Source organism: Bos grunniens, chromosome X, assembly GCF_055505025.1.
Source record: "Bos grunniens cultivar Pamir isolate PY7600 chromosome X, Bosgru_T2T1.0, whole genome shotgun sequence".
NCBI classification, from domain to species: Eukaryota; Metazoa; Chordata; class Mammalia; order Artiodactyla; family Bovidae; genus Bos; species Bos grunniens.
The window spans coordinates 124,552,760-124,564,226 of NC_141194.1; the positions used below are offsets into that span (position 1 = coordinate 124,552,760).

Here is an 11,467-nt window from a genome sequence, read left to right on the forward strand (position 1 = left end):
GATCTTTACTCTGCACATCAGATTTTTCCATCCCCGCCCACATCCCCAAACTTGCTCCTTTGCAGCTGTTTTAGCAAATGGCCACCCCTTACTAATACCAGATATTTACTCATCCATAATGACTTATCCTGTTTTTCAAATTATACCTCAATGCTTTTCCATCTGATTCATGAGCAAATCCTGTCCGCTGCTTGCCATATACACCTGCCACAACCCTAATTCAAGGCACTGTCTTCTGTTTCCTGGTCCATTTGCACAGCCCCATTGTTGTCCCTACTTCCACACCTACCCCCTGCAATCTTGTAGTGGGTTTGAATGTTCTGCCTGCCTTGGCTCCCTCATATAATGCCCCTTAAATTCTGGTCACCCTGGATCCCTTTTTGTCCCTTGAAACATGCAAGGTCTTTCACTCTACTTTGTGCTTCTTTTTCTGAAAAGCTTCTGATCCTCCCCTACCCTCCAGCTTACCCATGGAGGGTTTCTTTTCTTCCTTCAGATCTGACCTCCAAAGTCACTTCTTCAGGTAGACCTTCCCTGAGGGTTAGATCGAATTTGGTCTCTTAAATATTGTCCATCAAAACACCGAGTTTACTTCCTCCCTGGCACTAATCACAGAATGCAATTGTTTTATTTATTAATTGTATTTAAATTTCTTCTTCAGTTTTTAAAGAAATTAGCAAATCAAAAACGTTTATGATCCCCTCCGCGAGTAGGATTGACAGGTAAAAAGGAAATCTCCAGTTAAATTTGCATTTCAGATAAACGGCTAATAAGTACATCATATTGAGAGCTATTATACTGAAAAAAGTATTTGGTATCCGAAATTCAAACCTGAAGGGGTTTTCTGTATTTTCACCTGCTAAATCTGGCAGCATTACCCATGAAGCGCATTGACCTCGTCTTGCTTATTCTGGGTTGTACCCTCACGGCCAAGCCCAGAGCCTGCCTGCAATTTACTAGGTGCTCAGTAATTGTTCTATAAAACGGGTTATCTCCCCGCTGTTTAATACAGGTTTTTTCCCCCACCTGACATTTATCAGAATTTTCCCCATTCACCAAAAATTCTTGTTAAAGGTATTTTGGGGAAATATATTTTATTATCTAAACTTCTTTGTTTTTCCTTTCTGCAAAACTGGCATAGTTCTACCCTCGTCATGTTGTTTCGAGAATTAAATGAGTTAATGGGTGTAAAGTTTAGCACCTTGCCGGGACCACTAGAACACGCAAAAAATTTGAATTCTTTATTATATGCAGTCCGTGAACCATTTTAGAAGAAAGCAAAAACGCGGGTTTGTGGAGCACCGGTGGGGGCTGGGAAAACGGTTAGAAACTGGGGCCGGCTGACGAGACGAGGGCCCGGGAAAAAGGGAGGAGCGAAGAGTGATTAACAGCGGGGGCAGCCAGTGGGGATACTGGGAACCGCTCCCCCTCCCTACACGTTTCAAATTCTAAGCCCCGCCTCCATCCGGGTCCTTGAGCCTCGTTCCCGGGCCGTATAAAGTTTGCTGTCTCCTTTGTTCGCCCTCGTTGCGCAGTAGTGCGAGCGCCTTACAGCTTCCGTTCTGAGGATCGGTTGCCCTCCCGCGTGCCGAGCTGCTAGGAAGCCGCTGTTGGCGAGCTCGCAGGAGCTTGAGACCGTCGTCACCTCTCCAGTACGTGAGTCCTTTTCGTTACTTTGTATCTTGCGTCCATTTTTGCCACGTTACAATTTGGGATTATCTCCCTGGAGATGAGGGTGGCGGGCGCCATTTTAAGAACCCGGAGGTGCCGACCTATTTAGGCAAACCTGGGAGTGTCGACGGGAAACCGACGCGGGAGGGGGGGCGCTTCGTAATGTGCCTCCCCGGAAAGTTTGGCTGTTTCTCCTGCAGGGGTGGGGGGTGGCGGAGGTTAGACCGGAGCGGGACGAGGAGGGACCGCGCTTCCTCCGCCGATATCTGCGTGGGGATGGCCCTGACCTCGGGCAGGCACGTGCACTTTTGCGCGGGGTCCTTGTTCATTGGCGGGCCTTGGAGAGGAAGCCCTTTGAATTTTCTGAAGCGCCGCTGGTGGCAAAAGTTACTCCCTGACCGGGGGAGGTTGTTCTGGGCTCAATCCAAGTGTCGCCATTTTGTATTTTCCACGCGGTTTTTAATGACGGGTTTTAATTGGGTTCCACTGCAGCCTTTGAGTACTGGGTTACAGGGCGCGCTTCCACATTCCGTTATTTCGTATGAGATAATACTGACGCTTTTTAAAAGTCGGTAATGTGAGCGGGGCAGGGGCTGTTGACGGAGAGTCATAACTTGGTTAAAACTTTAAATTGCTGCTTAGATTTATTAGGAAATCGTATTGAAAGGAGCCAGAGTTCTTGGATTGGTCAGAGGGACCTGCGTTTGGTCTGTGACCTTGACTGAGTAGGTTTTTAAAAATCACTAGGGTACTTGGGATGGGATAATTGAATTTTTTAAGGCTTCCCTGGTGGCTCAGCGGTGAAGAATCTGCCCGTAACACCCAGGGTTTGATCCCTGGGTGGGGAAGATCCCCTGGAGAAGGGAATGGCTACCCACTCCAGTATACTTGCTTGGAAAATCCCATGGACAGAGAAGCCGGGTGGGATACAGTCCATGGGGTCGTGAGAGAGTTGGACACGACTTAACAACTAAAGAACAACAATTGAATTTTTAAAATGCAATAAATATAGTGTTTAAAGTAAAATGCGCTTTTTGAAGTGTTGTAGTTACTTAAGACTGCCAGAGTGGATTAAAGATGCAGGAATTAAGTTGGCTTTATAAGCCAGTTTATTAAACTGTCACTAAACTAATTACACAGGTTTTCTGGTGAGGCTTAAGAATTGCTTTCCGTGTATTATGTTAATGATTTTAGTAAACAAAAAATAAGCATGATACATAACATTGGGTAAACTTGAACTTTTTTTAAGGGAGGGTAACTTTTTTTTCCCAACAGATTTTAACCAGGGGGGAAAAATGGTTGAGGCAGATCGCCCAGGAAAGCTCTTTATCGGTGGCCTCAATACAGAAACCAATGAGAAAGCCCTTGAAGCAGTATTTGGCAAATATGGACGAATAGTGGAAGGTGAGTTATCTGAAAATGTATGCAGGGTTATTATAATTAAAAAGGTGAGCTATGATGACTTTGATTGCATTGATCACATGAAATGATAATGTGCTTTGTCCTCTAAGAAGTTCTGAGCTTGCTTTCTTTTTTACAGATTAATTTTTGTTTTTCCTTTTCAACTAGAGTAACACTTTTTTCCCCCTGAAAACTACTTTTTAGTTCTCTTGATGAAAGATCGTGAAACCAACAAATCTAGAGGATTTGCTTTTGTCACCTTTGAAAGCCCAGCAGATGCTAAGGATGCAGCCAGAGACATGAATGGAAAGGTAAGAGTGTCTTTAGGATACAATGTTTCCTAGTACTGTAAAATAGCACATTGTTACCCAAGTCTGGTGTAGGGCTGCTCTTGAATTTGAGTATAAACCTTTCCATGACCCTGCTACAGCACCTTGTAATTTCAGAAGGACCTTTTGTACTCAGTGTATTCTTAACAAAAAAATCGTTCAGTTTTAAATGTTATGTATGATACTTTGTATTATACTTCGGCTTTGCTTTTTGGTTATTTGTCTTAATAAGTTGGTAATTGTTTCACCTTGTTAAATTTTAGCAACTTTACCGATTACTTAACGTTTTAGTTCAAATAATATCTTAAAACTTTGAATGCTAAACAGAAAGGTAAAAACATTTTGAAGGACCTACTAGTGTCAGTGCATAGTGGATCAGCAAGTTCTCTTTTAAATACTTTTAATTAACCATGGATATTATTTAGTCCTTAGATGGAAAAGCCATCAAGGTAGAACAAGCCACTAAACCGTCATTTGAAAGTGGTAGACGTGGACCACCTCCACCTCCAAGAAGCAGAGGCCCTCCCAGAGGCCTTCGGGGAGGAAGAGGAGGAAGTGGAGGAACCAGGGGACCTCCATCCCATGGAGGGCACATGGGTAATGACTTAAGTTTGATTTAGGCTTGGTATATAAATTAAGAACTGTAAATACATCAGTGTGTACTTTGGTTAATCTTTATTTTAAAGGCCTTAGCTTTTGAAATTGAGAACATTTTATTCATCTACCAAAGTGATTTCCTTAAGGGAAATATAGAAGGCATACTCAGTTAAATTAACAATGCCTTGAAATAATTAGCAGTAAGCTATTATTTATCCAGATGAACTCATTCTATAGGGAAAAACAGTTATAGAAAAATTTTGATAGGTATTAAATAATTTGGGGGTTTTTTTTGAAGTAATTTGAACCCTCAGTAGAACCCTTCAGTTCTACTTTTCTGATCTATACTAACTCATGTGTGTCTATATAGACTAACACGTCTCACAGTCTCTATATAGACTAACAACTAAAGATTCCCCCCCCAAACAGAAATGGTCTTGTTCTTGATCAAGCAAAACTTTTGTAGCTTTTTCATGTATTAACATGATTTTTTTTGTTCTAATGTAGATGATGGTGGCTATTCCATGAATTTTAACATGAGTTCTTCCAGGGGACCACTTCCGGTAAAAAGAGGACCACCACCACGAAGTGGGGGTCCTCCTCCTAAAAGATCTGCCCCTTCAGGACCAGTTCGAAGCAGCAGTGGAATGGGAGGAAGAGGTAAATGTTCTGTATATGACAGTCTATTCTACCATCATAACACAAGGATTGAGGTGAATCCTAAAAATGATATTTAAACTGTATCTAGATCACTTGAAGTCATGAAGTTAAATGCAGAGCATTGAAAATAATTTTGGCATAATTAAGAAATTTTAGAGGATTTCCTCATATACATCCATATTGTCATATTTGGTTGAATCACTGCTTTTCATTGCTTCAATGCAAATTTGTATTTTTACTTTGCTCTGGCTGTATTTTTAAAATTGATTTCTCCTTAAGCTCCTGTATCACGTGGAAGAGATAGTTATGGAGGTCCACCTCGAAGGGAGCCCTTGCCCTCTCGTAGAGATGTTTATTTGTCCCCAAGAGATGATGGATATTCTACTAAAGACAGGTAACAGAAAAGTATAGTAGCTTTTGTCTCTTAATATTTAAGGTTGAAGGAGAGCTTATCAGAAGTATGAACCAAGTTACTTTTGTTTCTTTAGCTATTCAAGCAGAGATTACCCAAGTTCTCGTGATACAAGAGATTATGCACCACCACCAAGAGATTATACTTACCGTGATTATGGTCATTCCAGTTCACGTGATGACTATCCATCAAGAGGCTATAGGTATGTGACTTGCTCTTGCTGCCATGGCTTGATGTAAAAACATTTTTTTAGCTGTAAAAACGAATGTTCTGGGGCTTACACATATTTCTTGTTAATATAGTGATAGAGATGGCTATGGTCGTGATCGTGACTATTCAGATCATCCAAGTGGAGGTTCCTACAGAGATTCATATGAGAGTTATGGTAAGATTTTGGTTGAGGGTCTCTGACTATCACCAGCTTGAGTTTTTAGGTTCATGAGCCAGTTTATTAGGCTGTTGTGGTGCTTGCTTTTAAAGGGATGTTTGCTTGCTTTTAAGGGGGTAATTTATTCAGCTGGGCTTTTCCTAGTCTTGTGAGGGGCTTTTGTTTTTTCTAAGTTTTTTTTGAGGCTGTTGGCTTGCTTTGGAGGGGATTTTGCTTGCTTAAATTGGCAGCCTTATGTGTTTTCCCCCAACAGTGAAAATACAATTTAAAAACTTTATTAACAAGATCAAATGTTTACCATTGCAATATGAAGGAAAGTCTACAGTTCAAAATTGCAACTTATCACTGGAAAGTTGGCTGAGTGTCTACTATAAAATAACAAGCTGTCTGGAATATCCTCTTGAAATACACACCGTCTTCAGTCTTTTCAAACAAACATTAAAACCCACCCATTTCCGTGTCTCAGCAGATGAGCAAATCCCTGTTAATGGCCAGCAATGGCAGAGTTTAAAACCTCCCAGTTAAGACAGTAAACGTTTAATACAAGAATTCTGTAAATTCAGATTTAAATGTTGTATATATACAATTTATAGTGTTGCCATATTACCTGACCATTGACCCTGCAGGTAACTCACGTAGTGCTCCACCTACACGAGGGCCCCCGCCATCTTATGGTGGAAGCAGTCGCTATGATGATTACAGCAGCTCACGTGACGGATATGGTGGAAGTCGAGACAGTTACTCAAGCAGCCGAAGTGATCTCTACTCAAGTGGTCGTGATCGGGTTGGCAGACAAGAAAGAGGGCTTCCCCCTTCTATGGAAAGGGGGTACCCTCCTCCACGAGATTCCTACAGCAGTTCAAGCCGCGGAGCACCAAGAGGTGGTGGCCGTGGAGGAAGCCGATCTGATAGAGGGGGAGGCAGAAGCAGATATTAAAAACAAACAACTTGGACCAAAATCCCTGTTCAAAGAAACAAACAAAAGTGGAACCTGTTCTATCATAACTACCCAAGGACTACTAAAAGGAAAGATTGTGTTACTTTTTTTAAATTTCCTGTTAAGTTCCCTTTCCATAATTTTTATGTTCTTGTGAGGAAAGAAAGTAAAACATGTTTAATCTTTGATTTTATGACATTGCTTTCAACAAGCAAATGAAATGTTAAGTGTGTTAAGACTTGACATGTGTACTAGTGGTGTAATCTCCAAGTAAAAGTGTCCCTAAAGGCCACTTCCTATAGGATTTTCCCCAGTAAATGATGAGGCAAGCAGTTTATCTTACACAAAATATCTAGTCATCTAAAATGGAGAGATGAATCCTCCTGCCTATATAAACAAGCTAGCTATTAGAGGGTGGTCGGGGTATGCTACTCTTAGGATTTCAGAGTGTCTTCAAACTGAAATCTCAAATGTTCTCAGTATGAAAAACCTGAGATCAGATGCATATATGTAAGGAAAGTGCTATTCGCCCAGTAAACCCAGAAAAAAGCAAATGGATAATGCTGGCCATATTTTGCCTTTCTGACATTTCCTTGGGAATCTACAAGAACCTCCCCTTTCCCCCTCCCCAATAAGACCATTTAAGTGTGTGTTAAGCAACTACAGAATACTAAATAAAAAGTTTGGCCAAAACCAACCATGAAGCTGCAAACGATGCTTGCTCTTACTGTTTCAAATTTTTGCAACTCTGTAGTGTCTCACTTTTAAGGAACAGCTTGATTGCAAAGGAGAAAATAGATAAGCAATGAAGTTATCTCCAACTTCTCAAAGGCTTATGACTTCTAAAAAGTGAATCTATCAGCATTCCACATCAGATTTAAAGCATCAAATGCCTGTGAAACAGCAAAGATGGTAAGCAAAGCAAACTAGTTTTTCCGTCTAAGTCGAAATTGAACACTTACCTTCCTCATAGTACAGTGAAACATACTGTACCTCATGGCAATGGAAATGCTTTCTAGATTAAAAAAAAAAAAAAAACTTTTGGAAAACAAAGTGTTCGATAGCATATTAGAAGTCCTCCAAATTCAACACTTGGATTTCTTTTTTTAAAGCATGTGTGACACTTAAAGGCCCTAATACAGCTGTTTACCAGTAGCGATCTGGGGCTTGGGAGGGGGTATTTTTTAAATCTTATTTTTGATGAAGACCTTTAAACATGCTTCATGTTTTAACGTTTTTCAAATTAGTCTTTTAGTCAATATAGGAAATGGCTTAAGTTTGGGGTCCCCCTCTCTTTACCCCCTGTAAGCCATTGCAAACCTGACATTTAGTTGGATGCCTGACTTGTTTTTAGTTCTGTGAAACTACACTCTATGGAGAAAATCTATTGCAAGTGGTCTTTAAAAAGCAAAACCTGAGGCAGCATGACCCAGGTCCAGCCATGAAGTTGAAAAAGATGCTCTTGAATATAGTAAACTTGAAGACCTCCAACTAAAAATCCTTACACTGCACTTAATTCCTTCAAATAAGTTTTGTCCGTTCAACTTATGGATTTAACATGGCAGTGCACCATTGGAACAGAATGGGAATCCATAAGCCATGCAACTTAACCATTTAAGCCATTCCAGTCCATCCCAAGCCAGTGAAGCTTCCACCACTTAAGAGAAATAGTAGAACACGAAATACGTTAAGCTGCAAGTCTGAACTTGCCTTTTCTTTCTGGAAAAGAGGGCAGTTATAGGCAAGTTTTGAAGAATTTCCTTAAGAGAGATAACTAGTTACCTATTTAATTTTTACAGGTTGAGAATTTTGGTCATGGTCATGATGGTCATGGAGTGCTGATTTTTTTCACACTAGATAAAGCTGGCAACAAGAGAAATGCAATGCTAAGGTAAGTTTTGCACTGGCTTTTATAGGTATAAATACTATGGCATTGCCATGTTGCATGCCTTGATATTGGCAAGTTATCTGTAATGGGTTAATTTTAGGATTAGCAGGGTAAATCTGTAACACCTGGCACGTTAAATGGGAGTAAGGTTTTCTCAAACATAGCTGTATTGAATGTATTTCATGTATACAGCTTGCTAGTCCTTTGTTACCAGGTGTTGGCTGGAGTGATACAGTGTAGCGTTTTGCTATGTGAACAACTTGTATGAGGTTCTAACTGTTTCCTGAGCCTTTTTAAAAAGGATACTTTATCTTTCCAGTTTGGCTAAAGGGTGAACTAACTGATAACAGATGCCACTAAGTCTTTAGCTTCAGTAGCAGTTTTACTGGTAGAATGATAACAGGAATTCCGATGGGGTGTTTTTTTGGTTTTTTTTGAGCTTCCTGGGTTATTTCCTGAATGAAACAGTAAATATCTTGTGACCTGATAGCACCTTTTCATTTTACAGAGCTGTTGAAGCAGAAGAATTGCTGATTGTCCTTAAGGCACAACAGTTGCATAAGCAGTACTCATCAGAATTGGTTTGGTGCAGACGAGATTTTTGCCTTCCAGGTTTCCCGTGGCTCTAAGGAAGGCATCAACCCCAGTTGGTTAGCACTCTTAACTAGGGAGTGGCAGTTTCTTAAAATAAGTAATTGACAAGATGGAGAAAGGGGAGTAATTAAGGAAATGGGTAAGTGGAGGTAGTCAGGAAGTTCTTGTGGTTTCTTTTTTCAGCTTTGACTTTACTTTAGCTAAAGTCATAGAAGTGACGTGAAAGTTGCTCAGTCCTATCCGACTCTTTGTGACCCCATGGACTATACAGTCCGTGGAATTCTCCAGGCTAGAATACTGGAGTGGGTAGCCTTTGCCATCTCCAGGGGATCTTCCCAACCCAGGGATCGAACCCAGGTCTCCCGCATTGCAGGCAGATTTTTGACCAGCTGAGCCACCAGGGAAGCCCAAAGTCATAGGGACAACTGCAACTTAGAACTTCCTAATTACCACTGGTTGTCAGAAAGTTGGATTAGAAAACTGAAAGGCATAAGAGGTAACTTTATCCAGTAAAGTGATTTTTCAGCAAGTAAAATATTTCCTTGTGTTTATCCAAAAGTGAGATTTAGTCTTAAAACTAAATGGAAGACTAATATCTGGAAACTAAAGTAACTGGAAACAGCTGAAATGCTCGAAAGCACACGTTGAAAACTGGAGACAAAATTGGGCCGGTTGGCTTTTGCTGTTTTTTGTTTTTTTGTTTTTTTTTTTAAAGAATAGTTGTTTTGTAAGCTTCCTTTACCCCCTACCCCAGTTCATGTCTTGCAAACAAATCGTTACAGCTTTATCATTTATTGCATTGAAGATTAGAGCCAATGGTGTAAAAGCTAATGTTCTCAAAGGAAACAGATTTGAGTTGTTGGGTTAGAAGGAACCAACTCACCTTCTGAATGTTTACCTAGTAAATATCAGTACTGTCATGTTTACCGTTTGCAGTTGTGGAAAATATGCAGAAATGTAACCCTCATTTTGACAGGCTCTTCCAATCACAGATCATGAGGGTATTGACCAAATTTAAAAAGCCATTGCACTTACATAGCTGTCTTCCTCAATCATTCTGTAATCGAAATTACTTGGGTCTGTGCTCCCAAGGACCTTTTGGCTCTTGAGATTTTATTTAGGTATCTTGAAGATAGTGTAGAACATAGAGACTAACCATAGTAAAACCAATACTAAATTGAATGTTTAATGACCAGACAGCTATTTGGCAAATAGTTTACTGACCCAGCAGACTTATTTCTGCTCCTGTTGGGAAAAGAATTGGTCTTGATTTATACTGGTTGTAAAAGAAACAGAATAACGTGTTTTCTTCGTTTAACTGGTAGTTGAATATAGTACTTAGATATAATAGATGGCTTTTCTCTTTTTGGAATGTTTTGTATTTGAACCTAATAAAACTTGACGTGCATTTTTTGTGGCTCTGGGGTCTTTATTATAAAAAAGGGTTTTATTTTGGCTTTTAAATAAGGATCTGCAAACGTCCTCCACCCCCAAACCCTGGTTCTTAGGCACTGTTCGCCCTTGCAGCCAGTTGCCAGGGAACATAGTCATTGAAGTAGCCTATGGCTAGGCTTCCTAGGGGAGGGAGCTTCGGGTAGGCACTGAGGTAATTCAGGTGATCCTTGCCCTGAAATTGGAGCAATAACACCAAAAAACTGGAAGCTAAAGTACCAAAGATTGTAATGTTTCTAGTATTTCCTGCTGGCTCCTGGGAGAAACAAGTCGGTTAATTCAGTTTGGCAGTGAGTCCCACTTAAGACCAAGTCCCTTGGGGATGTCATTAAATCAGCACAAGATTAGTGTTTGTTGGCTCTATGTACATCTGACTCATGTTCATTTGCACTTGATAAAACTAATTTAGTGACAGCTGTCCTTTAAGGGAAAGCAATCAGTGGGTCGAGTACAGTACCTCACAGGCAGCGAAGCACTGTTCCCAGGGGATCATTGGCTGTGGGGCCCCTGTTTGTAGGGGAAGGTGAGCTCGCTAAAGCTGAGTTGGGCTAAGTTGATTCAGGCAGACTTTGTGACCCTGTGGACTGTACCCCACCAGGCTCTGTCCATGGGATTCTCTAGGGAAAAAGACTGGAGTGGGTTGCCATTTCCTTCTCCAGGGGATCTTCCAGCACAGGGATTGAACCTACATGTCTCATCTGCATTGGCAGATGGATTCCTTACTAGCACCACCTGGGAAACCCATAAAGCCAAGCTGGCTGCTGCTAAGTCACTTCAGTTGTGTCCGACTCTGCGACCCCATAGCCCACCAGGCTCCCCTGTCCCTGGGATCCTTCAGGCAAGAATATTGGAGTGGGTTGCCATTTCCTTCTCCAGTGCGTGAAAGTGAAGTCGCTCAGTCGTGTCCGACCCTCAGCGACCCCATGGACTGCAGCCTTCCAGGCTCCTCCGTCCATGGGATTTTCCAGGCAAGAGTACTGGAGTGGGCTGCCATTGCCTTCTCCATAAGCCGAGTTGGAGGATTGTAATTGTGTCTTGGCTTGCCTGGTTGCTTAAGTGGTTAGAGAATCTGCCAGCCAATATAAGAGACAAGGGTTCCGTCCTTGGGTTGGGAAGATCCCTGGAGTAGAGAATGGCA

The 11,467-nt window shown here is 41.3% G+C and overlaps 1 protein-coding gene and 1 non-coding gene across 7 annotated transcripts; both read left to right on the forward strand.

Moving 5' to 3' along the window:
• Positions 1-1,526: 1,526 nt before the first annotated feature.
• On the forward strand, positions 1,527-10,285 carry RBMX (RNA binding motif protein X-linked). Of its 6 annotated transcripts, none has more exons than XM_086389091.1 (11): positions 1,527-1,656; positions 2,947-3,075; positions 3,277-3,383; positions 3,827-3,998; positions 4,506-4,658; positions 4,938-5,052; positions 5,147-5,272; positions 5,373-5,455; positions 6,085-7,307; positions 8,195-8,286; positions 8,792-10,285. In XM_086389091.1, exons 2-9 carry the CDS (start codon positions 2,967-2,969, stop codon positions 6,393-6,395), a joined length of 1,176 nt encoding a protein of 391 aa, XP_086245217.1. In that variant the 5' UTR covers positions 1,527-1,656; positions 2,947-2,966; the 3' UTR covers positions 6,396-7,307; positions 8,195-8,286; positions 8,792-10,285. The 6 variants fall into 6 exon arrangements, with proteins under 6 accessions (XP_086245217.1, XP_086245215.1, XP_086245216.1 ...); XM_086389089.1 differs by having other exon boundaries at positions 1,527-1,652; XM_086389090.1 differs by having other exon boundaries at positions 6,085-8,286.
• Positions 3,124-3,195, forward strand: LOC147341295 (small nucleolar RNA SNORD61). Its single transcript, XR_015159999.1, has one exon. It is a non-coding gene; the product is annotated as a small nucleolar RNA SNORD61 (small nucleolar RNA).
• Positions 10,286-11,467: the final 1,182 nt, after the last annotated feature.